The 23,293-nt window shown below is 40.1% G+C and overlaps 1 protein-coding gene across 4 annotated transcripts in view; it reads right to left on the minus strand.

The window, feature by feature from the left end:
- The window catches only part of Frem2 (FRAS1 related extracellular matrix 2), a 168,272-nt gene that overhangs the window by 41,521 nt on the left and 103,458 nt on the right, over positions 1-23,293 (minus strand). For all 4 annotated transcript variants that reach the window (XR_011367901.1, XR_011367902.1, XR_011367900.1 and 1 more), the window contains exons 7-10: positions 7,032-7,181; positions 4,536-4,745; positions 2,369-2,566; positions 729-893 (exon numbers count right to left, since the gene is read on the minus strand). Coding sequence is in view for 1 of the 4 variants with exons in the window: in XM_070002916.1 (XP_069859017.1) it covers positions 729-893; positions 2,369-2,566; positions 4,536-4,745; positions 7,032-7,181 (723 nt within the window). In the remaining 3 variants the exon portion in view is untranslated. The remainder of the gene's footprint in view (positions 1-728; positions 894-2,368; positions 2,567-4,535; positions 4,746-7,031; positions 7,182-23,293) is intronic.

Genomic DNA, 23,293 nt, shown 5'->3' on the forward strand with positions numbered 1-23,293 from the left:
ATGCATGTGTACATCTACATGTATCTATGTATCATCTATTTATTAATCACAAATGTATTTATACATCCATCACCATCTATCTATCTATCTATCTATCTATCTATCTATCTATCTATCTATCTATCTATCTATCTACTCTTTATCTGTAGGCAAGTGTCTATATCTATCTGCAAGTGTCTATATCTGTCTGCCTGCCTGTCTGTCTGTCTGTCTGCTGTCTATCTAATTTTTCAGTGTTGGGGATTCAATTCAGTCCTCTTACATGTTAGGTAACCTGAATTATATCCCAAACTCTTTATTGTATCAGTTTTTTTTTTTGTCTATTGTGGGGCTTAAACTCGGGCCTGGGTACTGTCCCTGAGCTCTTCAGCTCAAGGCTAGTGTTCTACCATTTTAAAGCCACAGTCCACTTCTGGTTTTTAAGTGGTTAATTGGAGATAAGCTTCTCAAGGGGACTTTTCTGCCCTGGCTGGCTTTGAACTGTGATCCTCAGATCTCAGCCTGCTGAGTAGCTAGGATTACAGGCAGGAGCCACTGTCACCCAGCTATATTGTATCAGTTTTAATGTAGATTTTTCCCCCTCATTTGTATTGTTTTTATTTTTCAGTTGCTCTAATTCTACTCAGAAAAGGAATTCTTTTCTGAGTCACCTCCAGCCATAATTGGGATAGATTTCAGTTTCCAATTCACATGTCAATGTAATGACATGTAAGGAAACAGCTTCTTACTGTCAGCATCATCTTGGATCCTTATCAGGGTTTCATTTTGTTCACCAACTGCAGCCCCAAAGGGAGAACTGCTTTGTGGAGTCCCCAGTACCAGGCGCAACTCCTCGACTTCCTCATAGACTGTGTCATCCATCAGTTCCAGGATGCATGGCTTTTCTGTCTCACCTGGAACAAACAGTAATGGCAGCAAGACAGTCATATCCCATTGACAAGGAGGATGATGTATCAGCAATCGAGTCCAAGCATCACAGGAGTAATGCTGTAGCTTTCCCTCTACTCTATCAATGCAAAGATCTTCCAGCATATAGTAAGCCTTCAATAAATACTTGCTGAACAGTCACCCCCACTGTTCTGTAGAAATTTTTGCCTTTGCTAACTATAGTGAGATGTAGAATATTTTTGTTTCTATCCTTAGAAAGTAAGCAAAAAAGAGAAAAATGACAGTTCTCTCCTATTTTCTGGTCTTAAGATCAGAAAGAAAAGTTAGATTTGTATTGAGTGGTCAGTTTTTATTTGATCATAATACTAACTTCTACTATTACTAAATTTTTACTTATAATTGAGCCAAGAACAATTAGATCCTTGCTCTAATGAACTGAACCAAAATTATACTCTTAACTGTCTCCAAACTCATTAACGATTATTTTTTGTATTTAATTTTTGGTGTGTGTGCCAGTCCTTGGGCTTGAATTCTAGGCCTGGGTGCTGTTCCTGAGCTTTTTTGCTCAAGCCTAGCACTTTACCACGTGAACCACAGCTCTACTTCCAGTTTTTTCTAGTTAATTAGAAGATAATGGACTCACATACTTTCCTTCAAACCATGATCATCAGATCTCAGCCTCTCAAGTAGCTAGGATTAAAGGCATGAGCCACTGACCCAATTTAAAAAAATCATAGTGGGGGGCTGGGAAGGTGGCCCAGTGGTAGAGCGCTTGCCTTGCATGCCTGAGGCCCTGGGTTCGATTCCTCAGCACCACATAAGCAAAAAGAAAAAAAGCCGGAAGTGGTGCTGTGGCTCAAGTGGTAGAGCGCTAGCCTTGAGCTGAAGAGCTGAGGGACAGCGCCCAGGCCCAGAGTTCAGGCCCCACGACCGGACCCCCCCCCAAAAAAAATCATAGTGGCTATAAAATATGCTGCCTGATGGATATTTACAGAAATAATTCTCAGTTGTTGACCACTTTTTTTTCATTGTTTCAGTACTATAAATAACTTTGTGATAAACATTTACATAGAGAAATTTTCTGTCTGTTTATGATTTTTTTCTCTTAGAACATATTCCTCTAAATGCAATTATTAGATCAAAATGATCACATAAATTAAGGTACATATTAAAATAGTGCGAGCAATTTCATTTAATTATATTCAACATTAAGCTTAATTCCCTGCATTGTGAAAGCTGTACAATATGATATATTCTTGTCCATTAAGTTTTGAATAAACCATGTAAGATTAGGAGCCAATAAGTCAACCGAGAAAGCACAGGCCCATACACTCAACCTGTTACCATTAACTACTTGTCTCTTAGTACACCGAAGTCATGGCTATAAGCTTGTTGAAATTATATATTACCCTGATACACACTTCACAACAAATACTTGGTTCTCTCAAATGACACTTAAAAACTTCAGGCCCAGACTTACCGGGGAGGAATGTGATGGTAGAGATGTCAGTGTTGGGACGTTCTTCGAAGTCCATCATCACCTGTGCAGAGCCCTGCCGGGTGTAGCATCTCACGGAAGATGTGAACTGGACATCCCCGCTCCTGTGGATTCCTGCAACGATCTGCCCATCCTTTTCACTGCCAGTGTGCACTCTTTCTTTGAATTGCATCTTTGGCACTACAAATCAAATAAACTCATGGATCAAAGTGGAAATTTCCTTAAGAAAAAGGTGAATGGATAGTGGAGAGAAGAAGGAAAAAAAAAAGAACTGAGAAGTGGAGCTCAGTCTATTCCTTTGAGCTTGAGCAAATCAAGAGTACTTATTGTCTTGCTGGGCATGAATGACTCTTGTCCGTGATCTTAGCTACTCAGGGGCTGAGATCTGAGGAGAGAAGTTCAAAGCCAGCTAGCAGAAACAAATGTGAGAGACTTTTTTTAAATTGCCAATTAACCAGCAAAAAGCCAGAAGTGGAGGTGTGTAAGTGGGAGAGTACCAGACTTGAGCACAGAAGCTAAGCAAGAATGCGAAGCCCTGAGTTCAAGCCCCAGTACCACCAGCATCCATAATAAAAAAAATGTTTTGAGGGCTGGGAAGGTGGTTCAGTGGCAGAGTGCCTGCCTTGCATGAATGAGGCCCTGGGTTTGATTCCTCAGCACCATATAAGTAGAAAAAGCTGGAAGTGGCACTGTGTCTCAAGTGGTAGAGCGCTAGCCTTGAGCTGAAGAGTTGAGGGACAGCGCCCAGGCCCAGAGTTCAGGCCCCCACGACTGACAAAAAGAGTTTTGATTTATTTCCTTATCACTGAACTCTGAACTCTTTTTTTCCTACGTATTTTGTGAAATTAAGGTATGCAATAAATTGCAAGAAAGCAGCCAAACCCAGAAGACCTTAAGCTGTTTCTGCCTACCTGTATTGTTTAGACATGAGCATTTCAAAATACCTTCATATGAAGAATGCTTCATATGTGCACATAATTATAAGCATCTGCAGACCATAACAGGGAAAGCTGAGGATGAACTTCTAAATAATTTTAGAAAACCTAAGCTGGGTCAACACAATACAGATCTCATAGACAAAATGTTCTATTCCTCCAAGCATGGTTAGAATGATCATGAATGAAGAAGTGCTCAGCGTTCCTTTTGTGGTGACTGGACAGATAGCCCTACCCCATGCTCCGCAGCTGGTTGTTGAAGGATAGTGTTCTTGGAACCTTATTAGGGAAAGTTGAGAGGCGACCTGATGAAGGAAATGACAGAAAGAGTGGAGGAAATAAAAGAGATCATTGACATTCAAGGGGCCGTGGAGCTCTGTCTGGCTCCAAGCATGCGAGATGAGGAAATTCTTGAGATAGCATCAGGAGACCAATGATAATAACATATTTTCTTTAAAATATGAGAAAACTAGAGGTTCCCTTTAAAGGCTAAGTCTATCAAAATAGTCGATAGGAGAAAGGAAGGCATGGTCGGCGGGGAGCCTGTAATGGTTGAATAGTGTGGTCTGTCACATTCATACGCTGAGAATATGACTTTGTTGGTAGGTTAACGTCTTTAATCAAGTTGAAATGAAGGCATTAGGAGGGACCACAGCCCAAGGTGATTGGTGTTCTCATTTTATAAAGGGGGAATTGAACAGAAAGGCATATGGGAAGAGAAGAAAGGAAGACATGTAGGGACAAGATGATCATTACTAGATCAAGCCTCACCCAGTCTTCAGAATGGATCAACCTAAGCAACACTCTTGTATGACTTGTGGCTAACAGCTGTGAGATAATTTTCTTTTTTTTGGGGGGTGGGGGGAGGGAAGGAGGCAGTACTGTCCCTTAGCTTTTTCACACAAGGACGGTCAGTGCTCTATCACTTGAGACACAACTCCACTTTCATCATTTTTGGTGGTTCATTGGAGAAAGGAGTCTCATGGCCTTTCTGCCTGGGATGGCTTCAAACTGGGATCATCAGATCTCAGCCTCCTGAGTAATTAGGGTTGCAGTGGTAAGCAATTGGCACCTGAGATAATTTCCCTTAAGCCATTGAGTCCTTGGTGCTTCAGAATGGCTGCCTTTGCAATTGAATATAATCGATATGATTTTTCATTCTAACTGCCACATTTATAAGTCCTGATGTTTGTGATTGTAAAATGAGCACTCACAGTCAGAGACAGAGTCGTTGATGTACACGGTGGCTTTGCTGGGCTCGCCAAGGGCAGCATTCACAGGCATACGAAGTACCAGCTCAAACTTCTCAACCCCCTCCAGCACGGGCTGTCCAAGGTCGTCCACAATAATAATCCGAACTCTCTGCATGTTCACTCCAGGGGCAAAATCCAGATTACGGCTGATTCCCACATAGTCAGTTCCAGCTATAGAGAAGAGCAAAAGGATTACCCAGGTGGGAACTAAATTTTTAAAGTGCAAGAAATAAATTATATGACCATAGCACAGAAAAGAACATTTACTGAAATGCCTACAATTGGTATCTATGTAGTTAATGAGGTTATGACTTTAAGGTCAGGTTCTAAATTTGGTGTATGTCTCATGGTTGAAAGAATCTCACTAACTCGTGTGTGTGTGTGTGTGTGTGTGTGTGTGTGTGTGTGTGTGTGTGTGTGAGAGAGAGAGAGAGAGAGAGAGAGAGAGAGAGAGAGAGAGAGAGAGAGAGAGAGAGGGAGAGGGAGAGGGAGAGGGAGAGGGAAAGAGAGATGGAGAGAGAGAGGGGGGGCTGGGAAGGTGGCTCAGTGGTAGAGCGCTTGCCTTGCATGCCTGAGGCCCTGGGTTTGATTCCCCAGCACCACATAAGCAAAAAGAAAAAAAGCCAGAACTGGCGCTGTGGCTCAAGTGGTAGAGCACTAACCTTGAGCTGAAGAGCTGAGGGACAGCACCCAGGCCCAGAGTTCAGGCCCCAGGACCGGACTCCCCCCCCCCAAAAAAAAGAGTTAGAGAGAGAGAACTGAGATTTGAACTCAAGGTCTCATTATCTTGCTCAGCTTTTTCTCCCATGGTTGGCATTCTACTATTTGAGCCATACACATCTCCACTTCTGGATTTTTGTTGATTAGTTTGCAATGAGTCCTTCAGAATTGTTTACCCAAGTTGGCTTTGGACTATGATTTTCAGATCTCAGCCTCCTGAGTAGCTAGGAGAATAGATATGAGCCACTAGTACCCCATCCATAAAGCAGCCTTTTAAATTTCAGCCTCTATATTCTTAAAAGGCCAGAGTGGAGGACAGTAAGTAGTTCAGTATCATTGCTTCTCTTTCTGTTTTCATACTTTTTGCTTGTCTGACTCTATCCCTACTTTTCCTTCTCCATGTGTGACTGCTCAAGTATATCTATGTTCAATATATTTCAAAAAAGACTTGAATCTTGGGGGTGTAGCTTAGGAATAGAGGTGCTTAGCACAACAAGGCCTTGGGTTCAAAGCTCTAGCACAAAAATACAGAAGTCTGTAGCTCCTTATTTTTTTTGTATCCTTTGCTTTTTTGCCACTTTATTTGCATTTTGGTAACTCCCTACTCTCAAATTTCATTTGCATTTATTTCTTTTACTTTCAGTGAGTAATTGGGTTGATCACATGTTTATTGGACACAGAATGCTGCTGGTTCTAAAAAAAAAATAAGGGTGGCTTTGAAAATGGCCTTACTTCTGTTTACTTTTGGTGGCTGGAAGCAAACTGTGTGTAATGAATGTGTTCATATGTACAAAGCACACATTTGTCACACAAAGGTGAATATATATATATATATATATATATATATATATATATGGGACATATAAGAAGATATGTATAGGACAGTTTGTACTGTTGGCTAATTAAAAAAAAGAAAAGGAAATACTGAATCCTATGTTTGCCTTAAACATGGTAATCATTTTTTTTTAAAATACAAATTTAACAATAAAAGACAGGCTGCTTTAGCAAGAACAGCTTGTATAAACACATGTAGGAAAGGATTTTGTCTCGGAAGTATTTATGGGAACAAGTGAAGATGCATGCATACATGATACGTAGCTGTCATTAGATTTCTGTGAGGGCGACAGGATCACTCTGCATACTTATACATCATTACATTCAACCTTGTGAGGTGAGTCAAGAGTGGAGAACCGGTGGGCTGAGATGTAGCTCAATGGAAAAGCACTTGCCTAGCAACCGCAACATCCTGGGTTCAATCCCCAGTACCAAATCCTCCCCACCCCCACCCCCCAAAAAAAAACCAAAACCCAGATGAACAAGAGTGGAGAACCTGTCTGGTGTTAGTGGTTCACACCTATAATCCTAGCTACTCAGGAGGCAAGCTCAGCCCAATCCATGAGACTCATCTCCATTTAACCAGCAAAAAGCCAGAAGGAGAAGTATGCTTTGGATGGTAAAGTGCCAGCCTTAAGCAGAAAAAGCCTACTTAGAGAGAATGAGGGGTCCTGATTTCAAGCCTTAATATTGGTACACACACACACACACACACACACACACACACACACACACACACACACACACACACACACACAAATTTATCTATGATATAGTAATGATTAGGAGGGGGGAAATCCATCCAGGTTGCTTTCAGAGTGAAGAGTTTTGCCCAAGAGGTATGTTGTGTCCTGAGAGTTGGAAGTTGAAGACACTCAAGAGCTGCTGTAAGAACCTGCTCACCATCGGCAGAGGGTGGATCAGTTTTCTGGGATCTCACTGTGATGCTAGATGGCCTGGAGAGGTCGGTGCCCGTCCTCCACACCTGTACCTCCACGTAGCCTGCGCTCTCGTCCACTGAGTACTGGACATCACCAAAGTAGAAGATGGGTTCTGTTAAGAAAGGCACAGAAAACACTGTGATTACTTTTATTTTCCCCCATCAAATACTGTGGATCCAATTTAGAGGAATTAGCTCTACCTTAAATCGTCATATAAGTTTTCTCTTAGGCAGGTACCATCTCTTTTAATTTGTACTTTTATTTCAGGTCCAAATATCAATACTAAAACTAAAAATGCATATGGTCAAGTGCCTAATGGGAAGTGTTCATCTTGAGGCACCAAAATTAGTTTCTCTCCCATGTATGAGATTTATAAGGCTTCTAAACCTCCTGAAACCTTCTCTAGGAAAATAAATTCAAAGACATTATAATATATTACAATGATTTATTTCAAGTTGGCCTGGGCATTTGTTTTATCATCTCTTACTAAGTTTTCACTCTGGAGATTCTGGTACTTGTGTTAGGTAATCTAGTTCATTAGATTCAGGATTAATCCAGGGTATTTGGGGCTGTTATAATCACTAAGGTTGTAGTCCTTAGGTGTAATCTTAAAGACTTTATGGACACCAAGGCCTGATGGTTGGCTACCTATAATGTTGGAAAGATCCTCTATACAAACTAAGCTTTCATTAAATAAATATCTTTATACCCAGAGGTTAACATTTGTCCTCATGGATGGTGACGATGTGACTTAGGTCACCAAACCAGGGCACATACTTAGGTGATTTTGTATTTTCCTCCAGTGTTGATAATGAATTTGAATTATTTCCTACCAATAGCTTAGTTGACATAGCTGCTAGAAGTATAGCAGTTAGATAGCATAGATTAAAAACTATGGGATAAATTTGTAACAAATTTATTGGCAGGTGCTGGTGGCTCATGGCTATTATCTTAGCTACTCAGGAGGCTGAGATCTGAGGATGATAGTTCAAAGCCAGCGCTTGCAAGAAAGTCTATGAAACTCTTATCTCCAATGAACCACCAGAAAACTGGAAGTAGCACTAGGGCTCAAAGTGGTAGAGAGCAAAAGAGCTCAGGACAGTGCCTAGGCCAGGAGTTCAAGCTGCATCAAGACGGGGGGAAAAAAAAAAGCTGGGTGCCGGTGGCTCACACCTGTAATCCTAGCTACTTAGATCTCAGGATCTGAGGATCATAGTTCAAAGCCAGCCATGGCAGGAAAGTCCGAGAGACTCTTATCTCTAATAAACCACCAGAAAACCGGAAGTGGTGCTATGGCTCAAATGGTAGAGAGCTTGCCTTGAGCTGAAGAACTGAGGGACAGTGCCCAGGGCCAGAGTTTAAGCGCCATGACTGACAAAAAAAGTTAATATATAGATAAGCTCACAGGAGACTGTAAAAATAATAGAATTCATAAGTTTTCCCAATGTGAACTAATTTTACAAACACTTATTAAAAAAGATAAATTGGCTGAGTGCATACACATATTGTGAATAGCTCTTTGTCATGAAACATGCTAATAGTTTGTCCTTGGTTTTAGAAGATTCAGAAGAATTTTACCACTCACACCACTGTTCCTTAGAACACAAGTCATTCAGGAGATAGTATCATGTCTCAGAGAATCAGAATGAATTACCCATACCCCCAAATAAAACCAAGTCCTCCAACAATGGCTCACAAAGCCACTGGAAAAGCCAAAGGCAGTCTGCACACTACTCGAGTTGAAAATGAATTCTTTATTTTCTTGCTTCAAGTTAAATTACAACTAAGTTGGAAATGTTTGTTTTCTCTGTGTCTTCAGCTGCTGGGCATGATTAAAAGCATCTAGCTCCTCTGAACTCTTGAATAATAGGAAATCAGTCTTGGACATTTTGTTTGCATACTTTGGTGCAAGAGCAAGTGATAAATCTGTCCACAGCATATTTCACGTGCCTCCCATCCTTTTAACTTGGATGGGGTTCCCCCCAACCTCTGAGTGTGTGGCTATGGATGGAGATGTTATCTCAGCAGCCTCAGGCAAAGTAGACCTGGACATTCCTCACATTCCCACATCTAAGGAGGGGGTCAAAGGTGAAGACCGAGAGCCCTAAAAATTTCTCATTTGGACCAGATGGCCAAAACAGGCATATTTGTTTGTCTTTTATAATTATCACAGAGCTCGATCACCTGTCTCTAACAAGTGAGCTCTCTAAATCTGTTGACATTCCTGGAAAACTGCATCAACATACAAATTAAGTTTTTGAGTTATGAGAGCAAGTAAGCTGTGAAATCCAGAGAGGTAGAATGACTTGTTTAATAATGCTGTCCCCACCTTTCCAATCCTCACAGAGCCCTATGAGAAACTAAATAGAATAAAGTCAAGTGAATGAGTATCATCAAAAAGCACCAAAGGAGCCACACTTCAGGGCAATACTGTGCTTTGCTTGTATGTTCAAATTCATTCTCTCAGCTCTAGAACAAGTTTTTTGTTGTTGTTGGTTTTAACTTCATGGCTTACTGCATGGCTTATGCAAGAAGAAAAGCCTCATGTAGCACCCTGTGAATTTTTTATCCAATTTGTCATGAAGAGTAATGATAATAATTACCATATACAGACAGGGATGGTTTATATGCATGAACACAGAGAGAAAGATGGAAAGAGAGGGAGGGGAGAGAGAGAATATCAATCAGTATTATCATATTGTTACATGGTACATTGTTCCCTTCAATGAAAGAAGAAGCTGAAATAGAAATAGAAAAAGGGTTTGAACGATAAATTCTTCAATTGTAATACAGCAGTTAATAGAAGTTGGTTAAGTCAATTAATTCCTTAAAAAGAAGTTTTTAGTTTTCAGTAGATTTCAACATTTAAAATGTTCTTTTTACTTTTTAATTAATTTTAATTAAAAACTTTAGTGTACGAAGGAGCTTCAATTTAACATATCAGTTTATGAGTACAATGCATCTTGATCAATGTCACCTCTTCTACCATTCTCCTCCAGTGGCCTGGTTCCATTTCCACATATTTACATTGAATATGATAATTATACTTTCCCACCATTCCTCTCTTCATCCAACTTCTCCCCTTCCCCTTATTATACTTCCTGAAACAAAACACATTTCAGGTTTTTGGTATTCATTTTGTTAGACTAAGTTAGTTGTTCAAAGAAACCAGAGTTATTTCTATATGATTTCTCACCCTCTGTACTTCCCTGAGGGTGACTAGAAAATGAGGCAAATAATCAATTGCAAATCATTGTATTGTTTGAAGTAATTGACTCTTAGGAAATTAAAACCTAATTCAGTAGTTTCTGTAAGGCCAAAACACACAACAATAATAATACCGCTTTCAAACCATAAATACCTAGTTTCTTTTTTGACATGAGTATTATGAAATAGGTAAAAACACCTATTTTTTCAGCAGAGAGGAATTGAGCAGGCCAGTGAGAGTACATATTTCAGTTTCTCAGCATCTTTTAAAAATTTCTCAAATTTGAATATGATTTACAGTTGTTATAACTAAGACAAAACCTTATGTACATGAGTTATAGATCTTCAAGCAGTGAGATGAATTACAGGCATCACCTGATGTGTGGGGGGGGGACTGGTGAATCACACCTGTAATAAAACTCACCCCTATTAAGATCTGAGATCTGAATGAGATCTGAGGACTGTGGTTCAAAGCCAGCCTAGGCAGCCAAAAAGTATATGAGACTCTTAGCTCCAATTAACTAGCAAAAAGTCAAAAGTTGGAGGTGTGGTTCATAACAGTAGAGCACTAGCCTGAGCAAAGCAGCTATGGACAGTTTCTAGACCCTGAGTTCAAGCACCAGATTTGATACAAAAATGAATGAATGCATATGAATAAATACATAAATAAATATAAAAACAAATATACAAACAAACAAACAAGATGTTCCCGGACCATTTTAATACGTAATAAGCAAGCCAAAAGAAGAAAAGAATACGAGGTGGCGACAGTCAAAGGCTGTTATTTATGAGTATGATGTTTACATTCTAATCTCTTTTGTAAACTTATTTTTCCCCTTTGTAGGAACTTTATTTCTGTTAAACATTCAATTATGGAAACAGTCTTTTTACAATTTAGAGCAAATTAGGAAAAGCTTACTGAATCCTCTACTCAGTCCATTAAATACACATTGTGCCTTTTACTGTTTTGACATTCAAACTTCAAGGGGAAGGTCGGTGGTTTATATGAGTCTCTGATCAAAGAAGGCACAAATCCTACATCTCCACCTATGTAATACCAGAATGCAGCCAACTTCCCCGGTCCCCTCTCTTTAGCTAAGGGTACATATTCATAGTTATCCTCTGTGTCTAAAGCAGGCAAGATACATCCAAACTGGGTGCGAGCAGCCCAAAGGAGGTTTTCAACTGGCCTAGAGAAAGTATGAAATTCCAGAAGGAAGTTGGAATCTATTGTCCATCTTTCATGGTGTACACTTCAAAGTCACGGTGCAGATCAAATCAGTGAGTATAGAAGTGTCTACTTTCCCTCAGTGAACGTTAATGAGACTTTCAAAAGCTGGAGATACACTTTCCAGCACAGAGATAATCATGTTTGCTTCCTACAAATGTAGAAGGGAAGGCTATGGACAAAGCTAAACAGAGCATACACCTGCCACAAAGAGAAATAATTTGAGTTTGTTCCCTTGGGGAAAAAGTGAAGTTTTTTTTCCCCTCCTGCCTCTAGATAGATGTTTACAATTGCAAGTGTCTCCTGAGATGAAAGAACCAAATAACAGCAGTAATTGCTATCTACAGCCAAATCTTATTTACTCATGCGTATGTGGACCATCAGTCAATCAGTCTGTGTCTTTAACTACCATGTTTACTTAGAATTGAATAGAGGCTTTGACACATTCTTTTGGAACAGAGCTGAGAACAACACAGCCCCCCCTAAAATTTTCTTCCAGCTAATATAGCCCCCATCAGGTTATCTCTAGCTCAGATCTTCTGGTTTTTGGAGCCTAACTTTGCAGGCTCAACTCTCTTCCCTCGCATACCTCAAGGCTCCACCCCCTATCTTGGTTCTGGTGGTCTCAGGGCAAGGAGCTGCCAGCAACTTCTTCCATTCGACTTCTCCCAATAACCATTTAAATAGGCTTGTAGCCCATCTGGCAGAGGGGCATCCTGGTAATCCTTCTGCTGACAAGCTTCCAATGTTTCTTCTGGCTCTTGGGTTGCTCATAAATGCCTGAAGGTGGTTTATAAGACACTGAAGTAACTGGTTTGCCTTCCAGTCCTCCTGTTGGCCCCCATTCTACTCAGTAATCCATTGTCTGGATTGTCTTTCCTTGGGCCATGCCAAGTTTTTTCTGCAGGGTGACATACCTCCCTCCCCTCATCTGGTTAACTCCTGCTGTCTTTCTAACACTTTGACTTCTTGGATAGTGGAAGAGGCTCCACTGTCATTGTTTCTTTCTCAGCCTACTAGCTAGAAACCACACTACTTGTTTAAACACTCACCTTGTGTCAACCTCAACCTAGCTGCCATCCTTTGAGGTTTGTACTACATTAATCCTCTTTCACAGATAAGGAAGTCAGGGATTAAAGGAGATCAAGAGATTTGCCCAAGGTTTCCAGCAGGGAAATGATAGAGCTCACAGATTCAGATCTAGATAAAGCCTACCTGTTGACTTCAGGAGGATGAAAAGGAAAAAAAAGGCTTCATTAGGATAAAGGCTTTCAATTCTCTTTATTTTTCTTTTCTTCTCCCTTTCTCTTTCTCCCTCTTTTTCTTTCTTTCTTTTCTTTCTTTCTTTCTTTCTTTCTTTCTTTCTTTCTTTCTTTCTTTCTTTCTTTCTTTCTTTCTTTCTTTCTCTTTTTCTTTCCCTCCCTGTCCTTCTTTCTTTCCTTCCTTCCTTCTTTCCTTCCTTCCTTTCTTCCTTCCTCACTTCCATCGTCCTTCCCTCCCTGCCTCCCTCCCTCCCTTCCTTCCTTCCTCTTACCTTCCTTGTTTTTTCCCTTCCCTTCCCTCCTCTTTTCTATTTTCTGGGCCTCCTATTTGCTAAGCAGGTAGTCTATCATTTGAGCCAAGCCCTCAACTCCTTTGTTTTTCATTTTTTTCTGGAGACTCTCTGACTTTTGCTGAGACTGATCTCAAACTCTTGATCTCTCTACCTCTGCCTTGCTGGGAATTCATACATGTGCCACCATGCCCTGCCTGGATAAAAAGTTTTCACAGATTTAGTGGACAAGACTTTTACCTAGACATTCATATAGAAATGCATGCATGCATACAGACACATACAAAGGAATTGTAGTTCATTCATTTGTGCTAGGGCATCATGGGAAATAGTCCCAAAAATATCAGAAAGGGACTTAGTTCTTGGCTGGAGATGTAGTTCAAGGGGTAGTAGTCACTTAATATTCTCAAGGGCTTGAGCTGTACCCCCTAGCACTGAAGACAAATAGAATACAGTAAAATACAGTAAAATACAATAAAGCTCCTTCTCTCTCTCTCTCTCTCTCTCTCTCTCTCTCTCACACACACACACACACACACACACATACACACCATCAGCTTAAAAGATACTACTTGAGATATTTATATTACTGGTAGCTCTGTGATGCAATATCTACTTGGATTTGAACTTAGGGCCATAGCTCTTACTAAGCAAGTATTCTACCGCTTGACCCGTGCTGCAAGACCTTTTCTATTTAGTGATTTTTTTTTAAATTTTTTTTTGGGTCTGGTTGTGGGGCCTGAACTCTGGGCCTGGGTGCTGTCCCTCAGCTCTTCAGCTCAAGGCTAGCGCTCTACCACTTGAGCCACAGCGCCACTTCCGGCTTTTTTCTTTTTGCTTATATGGTGCTGAGGAATCGAACCCAGGGCCTCAGGCTTGCAAGGCAAGCGCTCTACCACTGAGCCACCTTCCCAGCCCCTCTATTTAGTGATTTTTTTAAAAGATTAAAGTCTCTAGTGTTTTGCCTGGTACAGCCTTAGACCATGATTCTCCTTCCTATGCATCCAAGTAGCTGTACCACCACAGCTGGCTTGTTTATTGAAATAGAATCTCACTGGGTTTTTGCTGGTCTGGCTTTGAACTTCAATTCTTCCAGTCTGTGCCTCCAGAGTAGTTTGGATTACAGGCAGTGTACCACTTTTACTTAATTTAATCAGCACTCAGGATAGATTAAAAATAAAAGGTAATCTGTCATTTATGTTTGGTAGTGTTGAAATTTTTCCCATTGTCATTAATATGTTCTGTAAGTAAAGAATGAACTAGGAGGGGAATCTTTTTTTTGGGGGGGGGGTCCAGTTGTGAGGCCTGAACTCTGGGCCTGGGTGCTGTCCCTCAGCTTTTCAGCTCAAGGATAGCACTCTACCACTTGAGCCACAGCGCCACTTCCAGCTTTTTTCTTTTCTTTCTTTTTTTGCTTATGTGGTGCTGAGGAATCGAACCCAGGGCCTCATGCATGCAAGGCAAACACTCTACCACTGAGCCACCTTCCCAGCCCGTAAAGAATGAACTAGGCTAAAAATCCAGTAGGATGAAAGTGGAACAAAACATCACTGTGGTCAAGTGGAGCCAAAGGCATGTTTCTGCTAGTCTCTAAATGTGAGGATTGACAATGAATCAACACTTGAGAATGTCATCGAAAACCAGACTATAACATAATGGAAGGGGGAGGGTAGAGGTATGGAATTTTTAGGTGTCAAAGATGAAGAGGTGGTATGGGATGTAGCTCAGTGGCTAAGTGTTTGTCTAGCAAGTGCAATGTCCTGGGTTTGCTCTCTAGTACCAAAAAAGAAAAGACAAAGATGAAGAGGTATCAGCTCCTTAAAGGAGCACACTGAAAAATTACTAAGTGCACAATGAAAGTAAATTCAAAGGACTGTAGATGCAAGAAGTTATGCTGAGGAGAAAAAAAATCAATGAAACATGTTGGTATGCTCAAATACCTATTGCGTAAGGATGAAAATGATGATAGTTTATATTTTTCTATTTAATGGCTGAACTACCTTAATGTCCCTTTTTTTAAGAGACAAGTAATCTCTTGATGGACTTGTGACTCAAATAATAGAGTACCTGCCTGGTAATTACAAGGTCCTGGTTCAAACCCTAGTAATTCTGAGAGAGGGAAAGAAGTATAGGAGACCCAGGGGACAGGGGAGAAACAAGGGGAGAGGGGAGACAGGAGGAGAGTGATCAAATCTCATTCCTCAGATTTCAGCCTCCTGAGCAGCTAGGATTGATTATAGGTATTAGTCACCTGTGCCTGGCTTAGTGGAAAACTTTTATTAATTTATAATTATAGCAGGTTTTCATTGTACAACTTTCAGAACATGATAGAGGAGGCTAGAAGAATTTAGTGAGAATTTTTACAAAGTTACAATGCAAATTCTAAGGTTTGAACATATATATATATATATATATATATATATATATATATATATATATGTTCTTGCTCTGAAGCACAAAATAAAACTTTCATTAAACCATAAATGGAGAAATTGGACACTTACATAAATATGCAAGTGTCAGACTTGTTCTATGACTTGTTCAGTAAATAATTTTACTAGGGCTCAGGGACATAGAAATTGGAAAAACCAATGGGATTCTGTAAGACTGGAAGAAAGTGAAGAAATTCTGCTTGAGAAAAGAATTGTTCTCAGATACAGCTGGTGGAAACACAAGTTGGTTCTATCACTTTGGAGAGGTTTTGTAATATCTGGTAAATACAAAATTGTTCAACCAGTACAACCCAGCTCTTCTACCCTTAAGTATATACCCTTCAGAGTTTCTGTACATATAGTCAGATATATTTACAGGCACGTTTTTTGATGTAACCTTATTTATATTTCAAAAACAAAAAGAAAGATCCATGTTCATCAGTAGGGGGACAGATAATTAAAACTTATGTAAATGATTTCAAGTGATCAGATCTCCAAAGTACAATGCTGATATTCTTTAAGGAAAACAAGTTGAAATATATGAACATGTGTGTATATGTGTGTGTGTGTGTGTGTGTGTGTGTGTGGCTGCAGAGGGGGAGGGGGCTCATGTGCATATGGGTACACACACACACATACACACACACAGTATTATGATCATTGTTACTCTTGGGTACTATTGTGGTTGAAAGACACTGGTTGGAATCTAGCATTGTATGTGTAATCTTTGATAACTGTAACAGATTTGCATATTGGTGGTCTAGCTCAGTAGTGGAGCTCATGCTTAGCTAGTATGAGTAGCTGGGCTCAAATCCCAGTATAAAAAGAAAAATCTGAATTAATTATGAAAAATGATGACATTCCTTAATCGTATAAGCGGGCATATTTTGCTGTACTAGTTTTGCAATTTTTCTAGTAACAAAAATGAAGAAAAAAGATACCTGGTTGAACTAACTTCCTATAAGCAACATTTTGTTTTCTAAAAAATAAAATTAGTTTTAGTTAATTAGGACTGAACTTCCCTGCTTTTCCTTTAAGACATTCTTTAAATCCATAAACATACCTTCTTTAGAATGGCCTCATCTGGTCTTCAAAAAAAAAACATTTTCAAAATCTTGAGCCAAAACTGATGATTGTGTAAAAATAGATGTTATTTTAAGGGTACAATTTTGACATTCATTTTTCTGGCAAATTCTAGTTTTCTCCAAAAGGATAAAGAAGAGCGGACACATACTTAGAAGCTGATAAGGATGGGAAATTCCCTTGGAGGACACACAGTCAGCTCTTCTTCAAAAAGACAGAGTTTATCAGAGACTCTACTAACAATCTAGCGGCACTCCAAATTCTTTCTGATCTTCCCCAGGGTCAGCCTGAGTTGAAAGTGAAATTTCTATGTCCAAGTCATCAGAACTCTATCATCCAGTGGCACAGAGTAAGATTGCATGCAGGTTTTTTTTTCTCCTGTTGCATGAAATTTAATGTAAATATGAGCATAATTATTTGGGAAGACTAGTTAAAAAATAATGTATTGAGTCAACGTTAAATCAGTTTTACAGGCAATAGAAAGCCTGCAGAGAAGCAACTTTTGAAAGTGAATCATAGATGGAATGTGGCCAGGTTGTTTGATGTGGGTGAAATAAATTCTTCCCAAATCTGTGTTTGGATGTGTATCTTTCAAGTCTCCAGACACCACTGACATAATTTGCTTAAGCAGGAAAGGAATGAGCTCTGCTCTCACTTAGTAGGTAAAACCCTCACCCACTAGGAAATTTAAAAGGCAAAGGAGACGATGTTTCCCCAGTGCCTCAATTCCTATACACTTACTTAGTGTGCTACCTTACCAACAAGCTAATAGACCCCCAATATGCTGGGTGCCTTTTTTTGCCCAAGGCTGGCACTCTACCATTTGAGCCACACATCCACTTACAGCTATTAATTGGACTAAAGAGTCACAGAGTTTCCTGCTCAGGCTGCCTTCAAACCATGACCCCCAGATCTGTCTCCTCAGTAGCTAGGATTGCAGGTGTGAGTCACTGGTGCCCAGCTAGATGCTGACTTATATAGCAGTGTTCATATGTAGCAGTGTTCATATCGCTTTGTGTTCAATAATAAATATTTTCTGTTGTCTAAGATCAAAGAGAGGAATGATGGTACATGTGAGAGCTCTCTTTAAGTAAACAGAATGTTTGATATATTTACTTTATTACTGAGGGGTATAACACACTCTTGGATTGCAGCCAGGTGACACTGTGGATGTCCTTTCATAGGTGAATGATTGTTTTGCATGCAAGGGGGCTGTAGTTCCATTCCTGTCTAGTGGTAGGGCCTCAGGCAACTTACAAAGCAAGACTGTTTGACTACCTTATTTGAGGACAAAACAGGACCTGCCTCACAAATAAGATTAGGAAGCGTGTATATAGAATGAGCTCAGAGCAGCGCTTGGCATGCTGCAGGCTCTCAGTGAGTATTAATCATTATGGGTATTGTACCATGCAAGTACTTTGTTGTCTCATTAAATGTTGTTACATTTAAAAGGGAATGTGAGAGATACTAGGTAAATAAGTGATGGCCATATATGTGATTACAGAATATATGTGATTTCAAAGAGATCTGTTAAATATGCCCTGTTGAATATGTTTTAGCTACATTGTGCAAACATACAATATATTCAATATTCAAAGGATTAGTGGAGCTCATATGAGTTTACCTAAAAAGATTTTCACGACAGGCTGTTATGTGAAATGAAGTGTATCACAAGATAATGTCTATCTGATCACATAATAATAACCAATATTTACTGAGTGCTTTTAGAGTGCTTTAAGGCTACACGTATAACACATATTCATATTTATATATGTCCACTAGATCTTCCTGACAAAATTAAATGTTGTCTCAGCAAGTAGTAGTATAACTTTCCCATATCACAGATGTGGAAACTGAGGTCTAAAAGTACAAGAACCAAAGCCAACGAATAGGCAACATGGGGACCAGAAGACTGCTTCAAGAATATGTTTTAGCTTCTACTGCACTCTAGTGACACACAATTGCTTCTAATCAAAATGAAAACAACAATGTGCAACAATGTGTAACTATGCATGGAAGAACTCACAGCAAACTGCACTGGCTCAGGGGAGAAGATGAGGCTTCGGTGGAGAGAGAGTTAGACTGTCACTATGTAGTTGGTGTGCTTCCGTTTAGTACTCTTGTCATGACTTTAAAAATCTTATGACTCAAAAAAGACAAACCCATAGGATCTGTCTTCTTTAAACATGATCACAAACTATTAGACCTAACAAAAATCAATACAGAGCAGAAAATCCATCTTCTCTGTGAAGGTATAAGACATTTTCTATTCTTAACAGGTTCTGGCATTTCTACCAACTTTGCTGTTGCATTTCACAGTAGTGTGGATGGGAATGTTTCCCAGGGAGCTGAACAATGGTTAATGCAATAATAGTAATGGCCAATCTAATTCATGCAGACAAGTCATATCAATATCTCTAGAATCTTTTTACATGCCTTTAGTGCTTATAATGTTATTATTTCTAACAGTCCTACAAGGTAATTATTGTCATCTGTTGTTTATAAACAAAATGGATTTGAGGCACAGACGGGTGAAGGAAGTTGTGGGGTTCAATGTGAATACTATAACATTTGTCCTCCCCCAACTTCCTCTGAAAATGGTTAAATAACTAGACAGGCAAAAACTGTCAGATGCTTATGTTTAGAATATTTTCTTTAATATACATATGTATATATTTATATATAATGATGGTGATTGAAGTAAAAGAGAAGAATATAATCTTCTATGTAAGAGAAAAAAATGAGTAGGCCATATACACTTTCACATTTATAACTTAAGAAGGTACATTTCTCAAAATATGAAAAAAAAAACCCAACCAAGAAGGAAAGATCATGAGTCATTCCATTATGCTAATTCTCCCCACCCCTTTACAATTGTCCCTGCTTTCTCAAATCAGCAATCCAACGGTAAACATGTCCATTTTTGTGCCTGCTTGCGAGAGTGAACTTTATAAACAACATTTCAGAATCAATGGAGACTCTGACATCATGGTGATTTATTTGGGAATCCCAACAGCTGAAGGGAGACAGGCTACAACTAATAAAGTGTTAAACAGCATCCGTGTGAGGTCTCAAGAACAAAAGCTGTGGCTGTCACTGGAAAAATAAACAATGCTGGCCACAGTTTGCTCAACAACAGACCCTTGACATGTACCCACTGGAGGCTGAGGAAGGGGCTGTGACCCCCTTGTTCCAAGCTGAAAGGGCTTGGGAGCTCAGTGCCCTCCCTGGCCCATGGATTCCAGGGCAGGAATGGAAGACACAGTCATTCTCCACGCATGCCCGTGGGTACTTGTGCTCTCTGGTCATTGGGAAATGTTTACCATGGAGAAGCCTTAGGTCTTGGATTTCTGTTCTGCAACATGAGATAATGCACTGGGGCTCTGGGAAGTCACACCATTAAACTGTATTACCCAGCACCTTCTTCTGTCCTTCCCAGAAGCTCGTGGCTCTGTGTCAATACGGACTAGCTGGCAGCTAGTCCTTTCATTGAACACCCCTGCAATCTTCACATGCTCACTCTCTGCATTCCTTTCTGCAAGGGAAATCCTCTCAAGGAAAACTGACTTAGAAAACTATCTTTGTCTCATAAGTGGTTGATAACTAATGGGAAAACCATAGCCAGGGTACTAACATCTGTCAGCATTATCATTTTAATATGATTTCCCATATTCAGATAACACATATTCATGAACACTGTAACTTGTATGCCTGTATCATTTTTTTCTCTCTCACACTCTTTAGAAAGAAAGAGAAGACAAGGAGGTTTGCAAGCACAACTAAATTCCATAATTTCCCTGATGCAATGTTTTGAACCAGGTAATAAGCCATCCCCTGAGAATTAATCAAACCACCCCTCTCCCTCCAGCTAATAGTTGACTTAGCCTTTCGATGTTTTGAACTAGATCCAACACATGCTATCCCTGAAGTTTACCAACCTTGAAAAGAACTTGAAAATATGTGTTCTTGATGATTATCAGTGAAAATGTGCACATGAGGCCTGTCAGGAGGCAAGGATCTCTGGCGAATGGTCTAAACTTCTGTCCCTCTCTCCACCCCTTTATTGAGATGGAGACCACATACATACACAGGCATGGAGTATAGAACCAAGCACCTTAGCCATCAAATTCCTGCCCTGCTCCTGCTTACAGCATCATCTTGCAACACTGGCACTGTAAAGACGGTCGCTTGGCTTTTCACATTTTTTTTTTTTTTTGGTTTTTCAGTTTTCCCCCTGGAAGTTGATTACTCCTGAAAACCGCCCCATTGAATAAGAGTGGTTTTGTTTATTTATTTATTTTTTTTTAAAGGAAAAGAATGATCTCCTTGTTGGCATTCTCACCAGCGCTCTTTAGTTTGGTGGTGCATTTCCTGGGACCGTGAAGCTGATTGTGTAGGAAGCACCCCAGGGGAGGCTGAAGCTGAGATGGATTTCAGCCACCCAAGGTGGAAAGCGGAAGCTATTTTCTCTCACCGTGCCTATAATAAAGAGTGATCGGCCCTTTTATTTCTTTTCACAGAAATGTATTTAAAGGCAGGGGCTGCTGACCTGTATGGCTCATCCCAAACAGTGAGACTGTCTTCACAATAGAGAGATTGTCACAGCCTATTCGGACATGTGACAATGAACATCAATTTACAAGCTGCCAACTCGAATGACTCAGTCATCTCAGTTCTTTGTGTGGTGGAAGATTAGCCTTCCTGGAGCCCAAGGCCCAAACTGCATGCCCTTCTGAAGGCTCCTACCCCATGTGGAGCCCTGCTTCACAGTGTCTCATGACGCATTTTTTGTCTGTCTCTTTGCCCAAATCCTTTATAGATTTATAGATTTACCATCATACCCCACCATTGGGGTATGCTAGAAGTGACTTAGTAGATATATGGGTTTCAGACAGAAGAGTGCAATAGAGGGTTTTGGAAGAAACTGTAGTGGTCTATTTAAAATGAAATTTTTAAACTGCTAAACTGTATTAACTCGTGATAACAAGTAACTTCAAGAGTTAGAACATTCCGATCAAAAGGGGTGTGAATGTGCCTTTCAAACCCTGCTGGTTGTAGTCAAGAGGGAACTGCTCACTGTACCTATATGCAGTGAGGGTAGCAGGACAAATTCTTGGTCTCTGTTAATCTATCAGAGGCCCTGGAACATGACAGACAGGTTCCACAATAGTGAACAGATGCATAAATGCACTATCGCCTCTTGGTCTCCATGGGAGACCAGTTCTAAGACCCTCTCCTAAATACCCAAGTTCACAGACACAAGTCTCTTTCTGGAATGAACAGTGTTTACAGAAAACTTAGCTCATCTTCATTTTAAATCATTCCCCTCTTATTTATAATGTTGAGTACAATGTAAATGGTATACAAACAATTTTGCCATATTACTTCAAGACAGGGTTGCAGGGGGAAGGGGACTCTGGTTCAGAACTTCTGCCCACCATATGACTTAGGGAATAAAGACACATACAAAAAAATCTGTGCAACTTCAGCCCAGATCTAATACTTTTCAACTCTTTTTGATTTGAAGATGATTGAATCTGTATGTGTGGAACTCACGGATAGAGAGGGCTGACTGTATTGTATTCAAAGACCCATTCTGGCAGGCAGAATGAGGAGCTGTTATTTCTTAGAGAAAAGATGAGAAAGATGCTTTCTTTTTCTTCAGAAGTGTGACAGGGAAAGCGTAAAATGGTTCAAAGAAGAAAGGCATTTTTAGTTAGAGACAAGTATCACCACTTCCATATAGATCATTATTGAGATTTGTAGTGTGATATATTCTGTGTTTTTTTTAAGATGGCCTCTGCACACTTTTCTAAGCAAATGCTGAGAGACATGACTCAATTTAACCACTGTGACCTGTTCCTATACAGTCACTTCATCTTGAGTCACCAAAAGGCCACAAGCCTGCAAGTATACTCCATGAACCTGAGGATGCACTTCTGAATGAACTAGACCCAGATCCTGGCACAGTTCCCTGTGTTCACTTTCTTATGGGCAAGAAGGTCCTTGTTTAGTGTAAACGATACACAACAGTTTGCTGTTGTCCTAAGAACTCTAGAGTCTTTGCCTTTTCTAGTCTTGTGGGGAAATGTTTGCATGGGACTTAGCAGGAGAGTCAGATGGCTACCTGCCAAGCTTGTGTACATGCAGTGGAACAAAGCTTGTTAACACTTGGCCTGGGGTGAGCAGAACACTTACCTAGTTTCAGAAACACCAGGGGAATTCACAGGAACACAACACAAGCTCTTTAGAGGCTGAGTCAGACAGAACCCCAATGCTAAGGAACCCACTCAGCAGTCTCTGACCAGTGATAGCTTGCTTTTATTTTAAACTGCAACTATCTTCCTTTTTGGAACATCTCTGAGAGCTGGCCTTCTGATTAAGGCCTAGAACAAAGTAGGCAGGGTTAGGAATCAGAATAGTGGAGAGCCCCAGGGTCCTCTCAAGGCCAAACATGGAGCCATCATTTATTTCTCCATGTCTTTAATGGATGACACATTCACTCAATGCACACAGCTTTCTCTTTCTGTCCTCTCCTACCCATATTTGTTGACTATGAATAAATGCTGAAATTTTGTAAACCTGAAATGATTATAATAAAAAGTGCTTCTCTCTCTGTGTGTGTGTGTGTGTGTGTGTGTGTGTGTTTGGGGGCTTGAATTCAGGGCCTGGGTGCTATTCCTGACCTTTTGCTTAAGGCTAGCCCTTGACCACTTAAGCCA

Source organism: Dipodomys merriami, unplaced genomic scaffold (assembly GCF_024711535.1).
Source record: "Dipodomys merriami isolate MVZ:Mamm:240054 unplaced genomic scaffold, mDipMer1.0.p SCAF_6, whole genome shotgun sequence".
NCBI classification, from domain to species: domain Eukaryota; kingdom Metazoa; phylum Chordata; class Mammalia; order Rodentia; family Heteromyidae; genus Dipodomys; species Dipodomys merriami.